This window comes from Ptychodera flava, chromosome 20 (genome assembly GCF_041260155.1).
Source record: "Ptychodera flava strain L36383 chromosome 20, AS_Pfla_20210202, whole genome shotgun sequence".
Taxonomy (NCBI): domain Eukaryota; kingdom Metazoa; phylum Hemichordata; class Enteropneusta; family Ptychoderidae; genus Ptychodera; species Ptychodera flava.
Genome location: NC_091947.1, coordinates 28,562,138 through 28,580,823, shown reverse-complemented (window position 1 = coordinate 28,580,823; position 18,686 = coordinate 28,562,138). Strand labels below are relative to the sequence as shown.

General features: G+C 39.7%; 1 protein-coding gene across 1 annotated transcript; it reads left to right on the top strand.

Moving 5' to 3' along the window:
• The first annotated feature begins 2,612 nt into the window (after positions 1–2,612).
• LOC139119649 (galactosylceramide sulfotransferase-like) lies at positions 2,613–15,244 on the top strand. Its single transcript, XM_070683479.1, has 3 exons — positions 2,613–2,720; positions 12,851–12,962; positions 13,651–15,244. Exons 1-3 carry the CDS (start codon positions 2,699–2,701, stop codon positions 14,627–14,629), a joined length of 1,113 nt encoding a protein of 370 aa, XP_070539580.1. The 5' UTR covers positions 2,613–2,698; the 3' UTR covers positions 14,630–15,244.
• Positions 15,245–18,686: the final 3,442 nt, after the last annotated feature.

The window sequence follows — 18,686 nt, the reverse complement described above, 5'->3', positions numbered from 1 at the left end:
TTTATCTTTGTAGATTATTCATTAAACTTGTACCTCATCGCTCTTCCCAGAGGATTTTAGCGTATCGGGTTATAATATGAGGTTATCCCACGATATCAGCGCTTGGTTGGGACGTATTGCCACGAGTGAGGGTGCGAGCCGCATCACACGAGTCGAAGACGAGTGTGATGCGGCGCGCACCCTCACGAGTGGCAATACGTCCCAACCAAGCGCTGATATCGTGGGATAACCGATTTATCATATGCCCATGACCGTATATTTATGTAAAAGGTAATTAAAAATAAAGAAATTTTATTAGTTTTTGTCAGTCTTTCGAAGGGACTATGTTTTTATATTCTGCTGCTGGTCTGAGCGCATTGATACATGTTTGTTTACAACAGCTGATCAAGTCGTCGATAGCATCGTGTCGGGTGTATACAGTCTAAACAGGATTATTTCAGCGCAATGTACTGCAGTTCCGTCCCGGTATTCTGGTGGATAATTATTACACGGACAATATTGTAAGTTTGAATTCACTTTAATAACTCTTGCTGAAACATGGCTGACGTGAACACGAACGACGAAGTAGCGCGAAATATTACAGATTGTAAACATCAACTTTTAATTTTCTACAACAACCTGTCCTGTAACTCTCTTTACATCTGAAATAAAGGAACGTTAAATTCATATGTACTAGTAATATGTTTCGTTTTATATTGGTTAATTTTGATTGAAGTGAAAAAGATGGATTTGATCGTTAAATGCAAGATGAACATCATAACATCAAAATCGGAAATAAACAACAATTGATGACGTATAACGTGCCGTATCAGACTGATGTTTTACGTTCCACGTCATGACGCGTCAGAGGAGATACGGATACGTACGGTCATGGGTAAATGATAATAATAAGTATCACTGAGTACAGTATCGCTGAGCTAGCTCTTGTGCCTGTACGCACAGAACACTGCGCATTGCGTCCGCGCGGATAGCTTAACTGGGCAACGTTCCGAGCAGCTGTGGCATGGAAAAGGAAACCACACATACTAAAGGCGACGTCGTAACTGAGTTCAAATGAGTACTGTCCGATTTTTCCAGATGTATGAAACGTGTTTTTGCGAGCATGAATGATACCTTGAGCCTACGGGTAACCGACCGAGTAAATTAATTGTTTGATATAAATTATAAAGAGTAAATTATTTGTTTTGTCCGAAGAACAGTTGCCGCAATTTGCAGTTTCACTGCACAAAGCTGGGAATAATGGTATCTTACAATAGTAAGATCCAATTATGATCTAGGTTATGCTTGTCAGCTGTTTCAACTCTGATTCTCTCTTCAAAATTATTTCGTCAAAAAGATTGAAAACATGCAACATGTGTTTGCGAAGTTTGATCTGTATTCGAAAGGTACCAGTATTCAATAAAACATTTACATTAGTGATGCACCACAGACTTTCATGCCAGAAATGAACGGTGGAGACAATATACCACATTTGACACAATTATTTCCAGTTTTGTGAAACTGTGCAAATCGAAGCGAGTAAATAATTTGCTCTTTATAATGTCCATTTTCTGCCCCTGTATATTTATTTTATTTATTCAGAGAAAACCTTTAAGGCCTTGGCATACTATTTACGACATGCGATCAAATCTCTAAACAGTTTATGCCATATATGATTTTCGCTAAATTCTGCATGTTAATGGATATATTCACCCACCTTGCGCGTACTGTTTATTATGAGGTTAAAATTGTCTCACACGGGCCTCCAGTTCGTGTGAGACAGAAATTCCCCCACTTGTGTGCGACATTCTATCTCAGTGAACTTAGATATGGAATTATATTTATTTTATTTTGAGAAAACCTTTAGCCAAACCTTTCCGTGCTCAAAGCCATTCACTTTGGCATCCTGTTTACGACATGAAATCTCTAAACACTTTATTCAGGATATAATTGTTCTCACTAGATTTTCACAAAGTTCTGCATTTCAATTGATACATTTACCCACTTTGCGCGTAGGGTTTATTATAAGGGAATAGTCGTCTTCCACGGGCCTCGTGTTCGTGTGAGACGGAAATTTCTCCACTCTCGTGCGACATTCCATCTCAGCGACATTTTGGTGTGAAATTATATTCTTCCATTCCTGTCTATACAAGACTGCAGAATCCGAAGCTCGGCATTGATCCTAAACACACACACACACACACACACACACACACACACACACACACACACACACACATACTGACACTAACACTAACATTAAATACGATAAATAATGAAATCTTGCATGTTCCTTTGTTTTGTTCTTTACATCACCACCGGTATCGCTTAGGAAAAGAGCCAAGCACTATCAGTATAGTTTGGATGCACTCATAACTTTGTTTGTAGATATACAATTTATTGAACCGAAGATCACCTGACAATAAAATGACCCCGAAAGCATGATCTTACTGCCCGTTGAGGCTTAGAGAATTACTTTTTATTCGAGAATTATATTGTTCCGCGAACACAAAAAGAACAACTGGAGTACGACTCTATTCACAGCGTCTTAATCAAATGAAAAAGCTGATTAATCAGCTATATGCAGGATGCTGCATAAGGGATTTACTCCTTGTGTTGGAGATTGGACGACGATTTCAGCTGGTTGTGATAACCATTTTCTCCCAAACTTTACATCGGTATCAGACGTGTAGCGAAATCAAGGAACGCCAGAACAACGATGAAAACTACGTTGCCGACAGGTAAGACATAGTTTGTCTTTATAATAGCTTTCTGATAGGTTTGTAGATCGGATAGAGTGGTTCTTGTATGTAACAAATATACCTTTTGTGGGACAAAAACTTCATTTATTATTTATGAACAACATTTTGGGATACAACCCTTACTTGGCAGCAGCAAAATCAACTCATTTGGCACAACACTCATTTTAGTATGTTGGTTCCGAACGACAAATTTGATCTAAATGTTATATCACAATGCTAATGTTGTTCAGTTTAGGGACTGGTCAGTTTCTTCAGCTCGGGGGCGGTGGATTCATGGGGGGGTCACCCTATTTTTGACTTTGGTGATACGGGGGTCACCATGTTTTTGAAGTGCCCAATAGGGGGGGTCAGTGTGTTTTTGAATTTTGAAACAGGCTCATCATTGCCTGAAATGCTAGTGTCAGCCACAAATTTCATCATTCAGTTGTATTTTTCGGCGCACGCCCTTCGGGCGCGTAACTTTAATATTCAGTCATATTTTTCAGCACGTCCACCTTTAACATATCAAGCATACATACATCAGAGATATCTGTATGTTCAATATTTTTCAGCGTGCTCTTCAAGCTCATTACTTTAATATATCAGACATTTTTCAGCATGCCCTTCAGGTGCATGACTTTAATATACAAGGCATATATATCAGAGATTTCAGGATGTTTCATATTTTTCGTCGCGCCCTTCGGGCGCCATACTTTAATAAATCAGAGATATCTTGATGTTTGCTAAGTGAAAGTGTACCATTATGAAATCTGCATTTCATATGAAAAGGATGACAAATTCCTGATACTTTTCTGTTCTCTCTATGAGAATTCAGTTTGAGAAAGCAACATGCACAAATATTTCACAATATATATTTGATACAGTGACTTATTTTAGAGATAGAAAAATGACAAGATATCTTTCCTTCTCATTGATGCAATTATTTTCCTTTGTGTCACAGGTTTTCTGTAGAAAGATGCTTTTTTATGAACAAAATAACAGTTAAAAAAGGCAGTTTTTGTCATTATTAGCTGTGCTTTTTATGGTTTCAATGTTACAAGAGAAGGTCCTCTCAGACACTGTACACATCAGATTTGGCTAAATAAAGCTCTCTATGGCTCCTCAGGAGATTTAATTGGATGGTTGGCAAGTCTTAACACCCATCAAAGTTTTTGATTCACTGCTTTTAAATCCGTGGCATTTTTAGGCCGACTGAATTTGAATGTCGAAATCGAAGATGGAATTCTGAAATATCGTCATATTCTTTTCTGTGATTGTCGTTTTAGAGTTGGCATTTCCAACATCGGATTTTACATGTAACGCCGTGCATTACGCGGCCAGCTTACATATGATGATGATATTAGAGAACGAAACGCGTATTAGCTCGAAATCCAGCACATATGCAATGTTCGCACGAAACAAGTGAGAATATGTAAGGACCATCTCTTTGCAATATGCTAGGAATAAATCGAATATCGAAATTTGGTGTAGAACAGGAAGTTAATTCGTTTGTCAATGTTTCATTTGTAAAGGCGGAGCCTCCTTTTAAAAGGGCGCGAAGCCGTGTGGTTGCGTTCACTGTGTATGACACCAAATAGGCAACACGCGGGCACACGCTCCAGAAACTGCCACTTTTTAGTTTTTTCCGGCCGCAACAGGGCAGAAAACTGCCAAGCAGTCAGCGCGAAGCTGCTGCCGATCGAACTGTGCGGTTACATTCAAATTCTAACGCGACTGGAAGACGATTTTTTAGGAAAATCGAGCGTTGGTGGTGGGGAATCAATTACCGTTGGCGATTTGAACCAAACTCTCGTGTAAACTCTGTTTGCAGGATTAGCAAAAAAAGCCAAAAGGTTGAGATCATTTTAAGTTATTAATGTTATAGAAATCAAACATACTGGCCAAGTGTTTGACTGGGAGGAGAACTCCACTAATGCGAGAACCTGGGATTGAAAATTGCGTCTCTAATGTTCACCTTGACCTGGCGTCACAAGTCGGACGGCCACGGCCATGCCAAACATAAGTTTTACATTAAATGTGAACGTTCCATTCAGGCATTTTTAATTACAAACGAGTTACTCTACTTTGTTTCCAAAACAAACGGCTCATGGTCACCATACTCCCCCATCCCAATAGAGCTGTTATTGAGTTGCGTGTGCCAGAGAGGACAAAATTTCAGGGTAACTGCTTTGCGGCTAGATGCGTTCCTTATTCAGAATAAAATAATTAATTGATGGGGGTTGATAAACACAGTTCTCTACAGCTCGATGTCTTTTCCTAATATCTGTTTTCACATTTCCCGGGATCAAGAAGTGCCTTTATGTAACTGTCATCGACTGGCCGATCTAGATCCATAGCTGTCCTTGTGCCAGACTTTCAAATCAGCCTCAGGCTGAGTAAACAGCGGCTCAGCATAGACACTAACTTTGCAGTTTTATCAGAAAGTATCACAAGGACAGGAAGGAGCGCGCTTTTTTACATGTAGACACCAGCTATTGAGGAAACCGTAGACAGTATGGGCGCGGATGGATGCTTTGTATCAGTCTCAGTGAGACGGGATTATCACTAAAATGGAACATTGTCGGGTCCAAACCAATATCGAAAATCGCATATCCGAAATAAGGGGCAGTGTATCAAATTGCAATATTCGATTTTGTTTCACGCATAAGACAGAACACGTCGCACAAGAGCAACTACTTCATGCGCAATATTGCTAGTCAACACTCGTAAATATCAATTTAAAGCCGTTTCCACACAAATGTTTTTCTCTTTCAAAACTAGAAGATGCCTGGCCGCCAAATGTATCGCGCGCGCACCTCTTGCAATTTAAATTTTCGAATTCGTTCACAAAATCGCAGTGGTTTATGTAAAATTAGCTGGTAAACGTCATTTCCTTGGGTCTGAAATCTGTGGCGAAATGCAATTTAGACATAATTTATCATGTCTTTCTCTGATTTCCTCATCGAAATATGGTTGGCCGAATAATGCCACGGATTTTTGATATTAATGATTGAGATCCATTTCTGTACAACAGTTCAGGACATCGGGTTACGCATAGAAAGTGGCATTTTTAGGCAAACCGAATTTTAATGTCGAAATCGAAGAAGGAATTCTGAAACATCGTCATATTTCTTTGCGTGATTGTCGTTTTAGAGTTGGCATTTCCAACATCGGATTTTAAATGTAACGCCGTGCATTACGCGGCCAGCTTATATTTGATGATGATATTAGAGAACGAAACGCGTATTAAATCCGTGGCATTTTCAGGCCAACCGAATTTTAATGTTGAAATCGAAGAAGCAATTCTGAAATATCGTCATATTTCTTTCCGTGATTGTCGTTATAGAGTTGGTATATCCAACCAACATTGGATTTTACATTTAACGCCGTGCATTACGCGGCCAGCTTATATTTGATGATAATATTAGAGAACTAAACACGTATTGGCTCGAAATCAAGCAACTATGCATTGTTCATATGAATAAGTGAGAAGATGCAAAGACCAGCGTTTTACAATATGCTTTAAATACATCGAATATCGAAATTTGGTGTAAAACAGGAAATTTCATTTGTCAATTTTCATTTTTATGTTGACCTTGACCTGGCGTCACAAGTCGGACTGCTATGCCAAACATAATCCGTGACAAAACGCGGCCAATCTGTTTACCGCAACGAAATTTTAATAGAGAAATTTGAAAATAGATTTTTTGTTGATTTTTCTTGTACGCTAAAATCTATTGAATATTGAAATATACTCATATTTCTATTTCCTATTTCTAATATAAGCGTATGATTTCGAAATAAGCATAATGGTAATTCCGGCTAGCAGATTGCGGCCAACGCGAAGCCTTGTTCACTCACCAGCCTGACGTAAATTGAAAATAGGAAATGCAGGCTATTTCCTATTTCCAATTTGGTGCAGACATGCGCAGTGGCATGCTGCATCGCTCACGCAGACGTCAGAGACGGTGCGGCGTCGCACGGTAATTGTTACACTGTAACACAGCCCCTCGGAGGGACTGTGACTGTAAATTACATTCATCGAATCATCAGCCCGGAAGTGGATTCGTGTTTGGTGCCAGATTTGCTCTTCACCTGATTGTGGTTCTCTAGCGGACATTTGGATACCCACGCGTATTCTCAAAATCATCAGTGGAAAAGCGAGAGTTTTTTTTGATCATCTAGGCCCGTGAAAACACGTACTTTTTGCAAAGGTTTATCGATGAAAGGATTAGAATAACACTTTGAAATCTGGTAAACAAATTAGAATGTTCTTACACGTACAACCATTTCAGCGCTAAGGTGAAAATGTTACTATTTTAATAAGGGCATCATCATGAACACTTTTTTCCGTAAGGTGTCTTGTTGCCCTAGACTGTAATAGTGGTGGTCAGCTGTCAGACAACAACAAAGATTACACTGATGTGTCAAGACAATGTTATTGGTCATTGACATGGTTGTAACTGTATCTGCAATTATTTCACTGACTCTTAATTAATGAGGTACTTTTTCTGGTTCATATTTCTCCTATATTTCGCACTATTATAAGGGCGTCTTTTTTCTTGAGAACCCCAGATCCAAGTAAGGAGTGTTTTGAAATTTTGCGTAACAAGCATAGCTACCCAGCTTTTCCTGTGAGCGCCAAGACACCGACGCGTATGCCAAAATGGTCTGCTATGCACGAGTCAATAAATCTTTCAAACCAAACAAATGCCTGGGAGAGATGTTTTCTTCTTGGTCGGGTTCTTGGTACAGTTTGTCAAAGCGCCCACCTGTTGTCAGGGCCTGGTTGGGACGGGGCAAACAAAACTTAGACTATCGACAGCCCATTGTGCCTTTCCTTTTCTATTATTGTTGTCTCTCGCACATACGGGGTCTGGGTGGGGCCCGGGACTGGGGCCGCAAGCGTAACGCCCAAGGCGCGAGGCAGGAATGCACCCGAGGGTGTCACTGTTGTGGGAAATGGGTAAGCTTATCCATGCGTGGTTCTAAAATCACGAGAAGGGGAGTGTTTTTAGTCGCTATCACAGGTCCATGAAATAGAGAAAAAAGGGTACGAAATGGCGCAAACGACTATCGTCGGCCTGAGACTTAAGGAAACGTTGTTTCGTTTCAAGAATATCCGATTTTGGGGTCCATTTATTATTGTGTAGCGTAATTATTACTTTTCGTGCATGCAATGCACCCAATGCCTGTACGAAATTTAGTTTGGCGGTCCATTGAGGGGAAAAGATCACGTGCCCTAGACGGTCATTCAAGTTAGAACGTCTCTCGTTTCGATCTAATTACGCCATCACATACCACAAGGGTCAGTGTATCCACAGTCGTTTGGAGAGCTATTCAGCGCTGGGTCTATTCGCCCCATGGACGAGTGTGCAGAAGCGAGAAATACCCCAAGTCTGGAATGAAATGGCTATTTCGTATAGGGATTGTGCCACCATGTCATCTTCGACGTTCGATTTTACCGTGAAAAGTAGCAAGTTCATCTATCATGTAACCGTCGACCGTTCCCTAGCATTCTCAAATTCATACCTGGTACTTGATTTGCTTCACAAACGCTCGTTTCGTGTGATTTTCGGCCGAATTCGACGGACACGTCGCTAAAACATAAGCGTGAGCAACATTCCGGTCACCTCACAGTGGACGTTGGCACCTCCACTTTACTGACGTTAGCGCCGCGTACCCATGAGGGGTGACTGGAAGGTTGTTCATGCCTTATGTTTTGGCGACGTGTCTTCTGAACTCGGCCGAAAATCACACGAAAATTCATACCTGATACTTCATCTGCTTACAAAATGCTCATTTCCTGTGATTTTCGGCTGAGTTCGAGATAAACCTGGCCAAAACATAAGCGTGAGCAACATTCCAGTCATCCCTCATGAGTAGGCGGCGCCAACGTCAGTAAAGTGGAGGGACCCAAGAGGTGACCGGAATGTTGCTCACCCCCAGGTTTTGGCGAGGTGTCCGTCGAATTCGCCGAAAATTACACGAAACGAGCGTTTTTGAATCAGATAAAGTATCAGGTATGAAATTTTAGAATGATAGGGAGCTATCGACGGTTGCATGATAGATGAACGTGTTAATTTTCACAGTGAAATCGGACACGGAATGTGACATGGCGTGGTTTTTATAGCCATTCTGTTTCCAGACTTGGGGTATTTCTCACTTCTGCACACTCGTCTATGGGGCAAATAGACCCAGCGCTGAATAGCTCTCCAAACGACTGTGGTGTATCTTGAAGTCAAAATCTGTTCAGTTCGCGGGATACATTTTTGTTACAATGTAATCATTATTTAATTACGTCGGACTCCCTCTGCTGTCTGGGTTGGCGCCACTAAATGTCATTGCGCATGTCTGCACCAAATTGAAAATAGGAAATAGCCTGCATTTCCTATTTTCAATTTACGCCAGCCTGATAATAAACTGGACAGAGCGATTGGCCGCTTTCTGAATCCGTGGCACTTTGCGGCCACTCCATTTTCTAATTTAGGTATTCCATTAGAAAATAGAAATTAGGCTAATAATCAATTTTTAAACGTTTCTTCACTTTGATCAAGCGCATTTTGGTCCTTTTCGAAATGAACAAATTCTCAACGGTGGTGAAAATGTGAGAAATTGGTAAAAACCCTTGTGAGGATGGTACTTTGCGGCCAATCAGTATTTCATTTGTAAACGTCATCGTAAATGCTAGTTATCTTAGAAACGTGCATATTTCCATTTATGTTAGGTAACTCTGTGCAGTGCGGTGTTCACCTTTCAAATCTGCAAGTGGGAATTGGCGACTGCAACCTAATTTCCAATTTGCCATTTTCCGATTTCCTATTTGAGTTTGGGTGTGGTCTATGCTAAGGAGAGGCGGCGCATGAGATGAGTTATCATGGCATCTAAATTGATACATATTAGCTGTGGAAACGCAGCTATCTGTTGGCAGGGTAGCGTGCGTCACTATGCGGGTAATACCTTTTTATGACCCGCATAGCGACACACGCTAGCCCGCCAACATTGCAACAGGTAGCTGTGTTTCATAGATACATGTCTAAGCATTCCCGTGAATATTACGATTAGGCTAATCATAATTCAGTTCACCGCATAATTACGAATCAGCCTGTTCTTGTACGTTTTTTTTAAGTATTTCTGACAGAAATGAAAGGATTGACATGATTTAATTATTCATTTTCTCCACTGTTGTAGCATTGCGTGCCCATACAGCTACTCCAGTGGCAAAATTAGTTGTATTCAGCCACAGAAAGTTGTCTACCCAGAAATATCATGCCGGTCAAGTCAACATCGAGACTGTTAAGTTGTTCAACCTAAGTTCAACGTTCAACCGTTGTTTTTCGAAATTGAGTTGCCAACACACAGCTGTGATCATCTGCTGAGAGGTAACATCAGCTGATCACAAAAAAATCTAAGCTAACTCTACGAAGTTCATGAAGTTGGAACATTGTTCTGGGGGGAGGTCAGACTTAGAGTCAAAACAATGACACGACCGCCAGATCCAAACACTACATGCTTGCTGATATGCACTCATTCTCATATTACCTCGTTAAATAAAACCTAATTCTCCGACGAAGACGTCGAATTACAATTTAATTTACATGTAATATATGTACAGTGTCTTAGAGCGGTTGATTCCACAGGCTCTTTATTCAATGCAAGCAAACCGCCAGCCTTCACTGATACAATAGCATCGGTGACGGCTGGCGGTTGGCCTACATTAGAGCCTGTGGCTGATTCGCTTACACCTCTGCATGGCAGGGCTGTGTGTTACCGGCGTTATACGGCCGCGGCCTGTGGTGGGAGGCCGTATAATGCCGGGAACACACAGCCCTGCCACGCAGAGCTAATTCGCTTATAACTTTCACTTTGACCATGCTCGCCACAGGCACTGCCGTGGTTGACAGCACTTTTCAACTACGTCGGCGCCTGTAATGCTCGCGGCGCGCACAGCCACTGAGGTATGTAATTTTGGTGTGGGACAGGTCTAGCCAAGGAAAGGAAAGTAGCAAAACGTTTAACCATGGAGCTAGAAACGGACAAGCTCCATGGTTTAACAAAACATTCAACGCGCAGAGTATGTCACAAACTTTTGTGATTTGTTGGGTATCCCTCTGTACAAACACCGTGAAATTCACTGCACTGCTGATGACCATTCATAATGTTGCTACCTACTATTTGGTTGGAGGGAGAAAGCACGTTTGGCAGCGACCGAAAATTCAATTTAATTAAAAAAACATTGACAAAGGAAAGTATAACTTTGTTGAAATATTTAAGTGATATGTCAATAGTCACCTTGTCACTGTTTGGTTCAATCTGATTGGCTGTTTCGAGATGTCCATCATTTACGTCAGGGGGAATTCTAATAGACCACGCCTGAACTCAAATAGAAATTAGGATTTTGGATCGAATTTGCAGTTTGCTTTTCAACATGACATATGGCCATTCGGACATTGATAAAGTGAAATGCGATTTGACAAACGACTTTTGGAAAGTTAAAAGGATAATAAATAGGTATTAGTGAAACAGAATTTTGAAAAAGATAGGATTTTCAAATATCGAGTGAAGCTTTCCCAGCAAAATTCTGATTGGCCGCAATGTACCATCCTCACAAGGCTTTTTACTTATTTCTCACTCTTTAACTTTAGGCAAAATCTAATATAATTAAAAAAGGGCCAAATGCGCTTCATCTGCTCGCCTAAAATATTTGAAATTTGATAATTACCCTTCATTCTATTTTTTAATTGAATACCTAAATAAGAAAATGAAGTGGCCGCAAAGCGCCACGGATTTTTCTGCCATGCAGTAGCACCATAATGCTTATTTCAAAATGATAAATTGATATTGAAAATAGAAAAAAGAAATAGGGTGTATTTCAATATGCGAAAGATTTTAGCCTAGCATGAAAATCAAGAAAAAATATATTTTAGAATTCCTTTATTGAAATTTCGTTCCGGTAAACAGATTGGCCGCGTTTTGTCACGGATTCAAACATTATAAGCTTTACATTAAATGAACGTTTCAGTCAGGAATATTTAATTACAAACTAGTTACTTTGCTTTGTTTCTGAAACAAAAACTGTACACGGTCACCAGTTCCCCCCCCCCCCCAATCCCAATGGAGCTGTTATGGAGATGCGTGTGACAGAGTGGACAAAGTTTCAGGCTACTTTTGGCTAGATGCGTTCCTTGTTCAGAATAAAATAATTAATTGATGGGGGTTGATAAACACGTAGTTGATTTGTAGTTCTCTACAGCCCGATGTCTTTTCTTACTCTCTTTTTTCACTTTTCTTGGGATCAAGAAGTGCCTTTATGTAACTATCATCGACTGACAGCTGTTCCAGATCCATAGCTGTCCTTGTGCCAGACTTTCAGATCAGCCTTAGACCGAGTAACAGCGTCGCAGCATAGACACTACCGTTTTATGAGAAAGTATCATAACGGCAGTAAGCGTGCTTCTTAGGCGTCAGCTATTGAGGAAACCGTTGACAGTGTAGGCACGGACGGATGTTTTGTCTAAAATGTATCAGTCTGAGTAAGACGGGACCATCACTAAAAATGTACACATGCCAGTGGTCGGGTCCAAACCAATATCGAAAATCGCATATCCGAAATAAGGGGCTGTGTATCAAATTGCAAATATTCGATTTTGTTGCGCGCATAAGACACAACACGTCGCACAAGAGCAACTACTTCATGCGCAATATTGCTAGTCAACACTCGTAAACATCAATTTAAAGCCTATTCCACACAAATGGTTTTCTCTTTCCAAACTAGAAAAATGCCTGGCCGCAAAATGTTTCACGCACCTCGCACAAAATTAAATTTTCGAATTCGTTCACAAATTCACAGCGATTTATATGTAAAAAATGCTTGAAAACGTCATTTCCTTAGGTCTGAAATCCGTAACAAAATGCAATTTAGACATAATTTATCATGTCTTTCTGTGATTTCCACATCGAAATATGGTTGGCCTAAAAATGCCACGGATTGTTGACGCACTCACAGTACTTTTATCTTCTCGGAAAAACCATCAATATAAAGCATTATTGATTAACATTCTATCACGAAATATCATTTGACTAAAACAGAAACATCATTCTTCTTTTCAATATTTTTGTATCCATTGCAGTTCTCCGCACCATTGAGAGACACCGATTTCCCGTTTTCATCATATGTTTGTTGCTAACTTTATCAAGTCTGTACCTCAACAATCCAATGAGGACTGTGTATGACAAATTTAGGTGAGTCAATTTCATGGTAAGCTTCTTACCGATGCACAGTGGCTGAGAAGGTCATTTCTGATTGGTATATTTCAATTGGTTTCAGCAACTTAAGGAGTCTAAAACTAAAACTATTATGTAGCAAATCGGCTGTATGGAAATGGTTCGATAAATGACTACGATATTCAGTCAACCAAAAAGCTACAGTCTACAGACGCTACACGTTGCACCTATTCTTGTGCACATCAAAATGAGGGAGGAGGAAGACATAGGCCTACATTTTTTGTCGGGAATACTTTACCTTCGCAGTATGCTATCTAGTAAATCTATCCATAGCTATTCTTGCCACTTTAAAACGATCAGCGAATGTACTCATCAACTATACCTCATGAAGATTTTCTTTTAAGAAGTTGTATTTATTCGTTAATCCTCATTGTTTTGTATAAGAGGCACACTTTTCTGTTCTCGTAACTTGTACGTACGAAGCGGTAACGTCAAGTCTTTTATTTGATTGCATAGATCATCCTATAGCAAGTATTACTTACTGATCATAAATAACACAAATCTAAACATCAACCTACTTGAGATTATATTTATATTGTTTTTGTCTGTATTTTTGTGTCCATTGGTTTGTTCACTTATCTCTGAATTTCACAAGAATTGTCAATCTATTTCAACGTTTCATTTTTCTGTAAATTGTGGTCCACAGGGGTTACGTGAAGTTCAACAGTCGAGCTTCCAACGTGTTCACTGCTCAAGACCCAACATCTATAGTGCCTCAATCCTGCAGGCCGGTGAACAGATATGTTTTTATAAAACCAGGGAAGACAGGCGGAAGTACAGTGTCTACATTGTTACACCGCTTTGGTATGAAGAATGAGCTAGTAGCCGCCATCCAACCCGAAGGCCGTGTAATAAAAGTGGATAAAGAGAATCATCATCTCGGAATCTTGTACTATAACTGTAATGATTTTCCAGGATACGATTATATTTGTTCGCACGTTCAAAAATACGACCGCCTTGCACTTGAGCGAGTTGTTCCGAATGCTAAGTATTTCACAATTGTCCGATCACCGTACACGCACCTTAAATCTTGGTTTTACTATAAAATGAGAAATATGAACCTCAGTATGTCGCCAGATCCGTTTGCGCTGTACCTAAATGAAATGAAGGAGAACGTCATGGTGAATATGAAACTCAAAGGGGAAGCAAATTCCTTCTGCCAACGCTTTGATCTTGATATTCACGCTAACGAGACATCTTCACTTGAAGCATTACACAGACTTAACAAAGAGCTCGATCTTGTTATGATTATGGAATATTTTGACGAGTCCCTCATTTTACTAAAAAAGACAATGTGTTGGGACTTTGAGGACATAATCTACCATCCTTGCAAAGTGCACGCGGAGTATCAGCCCCCGACGACCGATGAAATGCGAGATGTAATAACGCAATTGTCACATGCAGATATACGCCTCTACGATTATTTTAACAAGACTTTCTGGCGAAGGGTTGACAACTATGACGGTGACTTTGAAGCCGATCTATCGAAATTTCGGTCGATGCAGGATGCTGCTAGGGCGAGATGCGAACGAAATCAAAGGAATGACTTCTGTTTCAAATTGCACTTAGACGTTCATGATTTTAAAAAGTTATTGTACAAAAAACAACTGAAGTGGCTGTGTTGAAACAAAGTGACCGATCGCTATCATAAAGAAATAAGTACAACTGTCTTAACTTATACTTGGTGTATTTGTCAGGGCAGAGTGTGCGCACCGCGGCTATTCTGACTCTCATTTAGATTGTATATTTATTTATTGCTGTATTTAAAACAAACAAACAAACATCTTCATGTTTCATCTATGTTGATATTCACAACAAGAAAACATCAGAGACTGAATTCCCTGTGCTATCTCTACGTTTTTAATGTCTGGTTAGTGTGCATGTGTCTTAAAAATCAATATTTGAGAAAGCCATTACAAATTTATAAAATGCGTTTGTTATTTGACAAATACAGATAGTTGATGTTTTCTCTGACGTGCAGTTTACCAAGAAATTCTGGCCCACAGTCCTACTTCATTGAAAACATTCATCTCTTTTATCAACCTTATTGTTCGAAGTTTGGTTGCTTCGGTATATATGAATATGATAGAATACTTTGGGAAGCACTTAACTGTATAAGTTAGCTTTACTTGTTATTTACAATAGTTATATGGAGTTTTTAAGCCTCTTGACACCAAGTCGTTCGATTATACTGTAATATACACAATATTAAAGGTATTAAAGGTACAAATACAAGTGTCAGATTTGTATGTGTGTCTGTTTACACAATAAGGGAGCCTTCAGTAATTACAGGGGGTGGGCCGGGGGAATTTCGCGCACACCTGTACCGTGAAATGTGACCCTCCCCTATCCTCCTGTCTAAAATGTGACCCTCTCCCTTGTCCGACATTCTAAAACTTGACCCTCCCCTCAACCACTGCGGTATTCTCCCCAGGAATAACTAAAACAGTATCAGCTAATTTACATAACAATTGGACATGGACAATCAAAGTTTTGGCCACAAAATCAGCTTCTGTCAAAAGTGACCCCCCAAGATAGGTTTATAAAAAGCGACCCTCCCCCTTGAAGTGTTTTCTAAAAAGTGACCCTCCCCCCCATTCCCCCGGCCCACCCCCTGTAATTACTGAAGGCTCCCTAACTCAAAAACGCTTAAACAGATTCAAGTCAGACTTGGTACACAGGTACCATATGCTATTTGCATAAAGTGATTGGATTTCGGTTGGTGTTGCTTGCATATTAATGAAATTATGCAATATCATTTATTCCACACAATGGTTTCCCTATTGAGACGTCGACGGTAATGACAGTGTAGACATAAATCAAGAAATACTGCAAAAAAATTTCATGTAACTTTTCAGAGATGACAATCTCAGAACATCGGGGATGCAAATGAGACGTCATCCAGTGCACACGTAGAATTTGGCGCTCCTCGGGAAACCGAAATTGGCATGTAAAATTTGGTCAGTACAGCCCAAAATTCAGATGAAACATGCTCTACTGAGACCCTGGAAGTGAGGAAGAGCGATGGGTGTGGACTTGAACACGTATAGACTGAGAATTGGCCAATTTGCTGGAGGGAGACCATGTGGTCAAGTCAAAACTCCTGCCATGTTGGTTTCTTTGTACTCGTTCCTAGTGTCGAGTGGGACCGTGTCGCTGGCCGTAAAGGTATGCTTGTTTTATCTTTTGATAATTGGAAATGTAGAGCAAAACCCAGGACCCCAGAGTGAAACTAGAGAAACCCAAAGCGGCACTATATCAAAACGAGCGTTGCGAAGTACATCAAAAAGTGACTCTGACACTACAAGTGATATACGGTCTGATATCCAAATGTTGAAAGACACGATGCTGAATAAACTGGAAACCATCGCTGCTGACATAAAATTGATGAATAGCAGATTCGAGTCACTCGAACAAAGAATAAATAATGTTGAAGATGAAATTTTCACGATGAGAGAGGACATTGCTGGAATGCGAAATGAAGGTTCTGATATCACAAACAGGAATGAAACCGTTGGAAACCTTCAAGAAGAAATACGGCAAATGAAGGGCGTAGTGTTGTCGATTATGTACTGGTATCAGAAGAACTATTTCATAATATTATGTCTTTTCATGTACCGACTCGAGTCGAATCAGATCATTTTCCATTATGTTGTTCATTTAAAGTAACAGTTGAGCGTACCAGGGAGGTCCAACACCCCCCAGCCAGCATAGTACGTTGGCGTGAGGAGTTGGTACATCAATTTAAAGATAACATCGGTTGTGGAGAAAGTCGAGAATTTTTACATAGTCTGATGACAGCCAGGAACTTTGGTGTAAATGATGTTGTTGAAGGTATTACACAGGCTTTGAAAAGTTCGGCTAAAGGTATGTTTACTCAAAGAAAATATGAAATCAGTGATGACTCCTGTAGAAAGACCTGGTTCGATAAAGAGTGTACAGAATCTAAATCAGGTATGCAGAGAAGTCTGAGAAAATTTCGTCGTTCGGGGTTGAAGGAGGATTTTGAAACGTATAAAGATAATACAAAGTCTTATAAAAATTTGATACGCTGTAAAAAGCGTGCATATGAGGAGGAGGCACAGACATTTCTTAGAGAGAATATGACAAATGGAAAGAGTTTCGGGAATCTTATAAAATTAAGAAAACGTGGTAAGCAACAGCAAAGTCTAGTCTCACTTGAGGATTGGTTGATGTATTTTTCGAATCTCTTCCAAGCATCTGTAGATGACTCAGACATGAATATGGATTTTAAACATGAAATGGAGCTTTTCCTTACTGAGTTTGATGCCGATAGGTTACATGTACCGGAGAGCAATAATGATGCTTTCTCGGATATCTTGAATTGTTCAATTACAGATGAAGAAATACTGAAGGCAATAAGCAAACTTAAAAATAACAAGTCAGCGGGACCAGATATGTTAATAGCAGAATTTTTTAAGAATTCAATAGATGTGTTGTTACCTTTCCTAAATAAGCTGTACAATTGTATTTTTGATCAGGGAATTTTCCCGAATAGCTGGTCAGTCGGTACAATAGTACCACTATTCAAGAAAGGTGATCCATGTAAACCAGAAAACTACAGGGCCATCACACTTCTTAGTGTATTTAGCAAGATTTTTACCAGTATCCTAAATGAACGGCTAAAAGAATGGGCAAAGGAAAATAAAAATATCCCAGAATGCCAAGCGGGCTTTCGGGAAGGTTACTCCACAGTAGATCATTTCTTTACACTGTTCGCAATAATACAAAAGTCGTTATCAATGGGAAGTGGAAGTAAATTGTATTGTCTCTTCGTCGACTTTGAGAAAGCATTCGACTCTGTCGATAGAACTCGTCTTTTGTATAGGTTAGCCTTAGAAGGCATTGACGGTAAAATGTAGCAGATGTTGAAAGGAATTTATGCAGACGTGAAATCAAATGTAAGGAGTGGTAATGTAACAACAGATTATTTTTATCTGCATAAAGGTTTACGTCAGGGCTGTATGTTAAGCCCGATTTTGTTTAGTTTTTACATAAATGAGTTAGCAAAGATGATGGAAAATTCCGGTTTATCCGGAATCCAGTTAATACCAAATGATATGATACAGCTGTTTCTGTTGTTATATGCAGATGATATAGTCATATTTGTATATACAGTGGTGGGTTTAAGAAGACTTATTAATATCCTGTATGATTTTACTTTGAAATGGAAAATGAAGGTCAACCTATCAAAAACTAAGGTAGTTGTGTATAGTAGAGGGGGATATCTCAGTAGACATGAGCGTTGGTTTTTCGGTGAGCAAGAACTGAAAGTAGAAAGTGCTTATGAATATCTTGGTCTAGTTATGTCCTGTAAAGGATCACTAGTTGTAACTACAAGAAATATGGCTGTTAAGGCAAGAAAGAAAATTGCAATGCTAGGAAAATATATCAAAAATATGAAAGCTCTTTCTCCAGATGTGTACTTTAAACTTTTTGATGTCTATATTTTACCTGTACTTAGCTACAGGTCAGAAGTTTGGGGCTTTCAACCATATGAAAATCTTGAAAGAGTTCAATCATTATACTGTCGTCGATATTTAGGAGTTTCAAACAGCGCACCAACATGTGCTGTGTTGGGTGATTGCGGTAGATTGCCGATATTTTGTTACTATGTTAAAAGATGTGTAAATTTTGGATACACTTATTGGAAATGCCAGA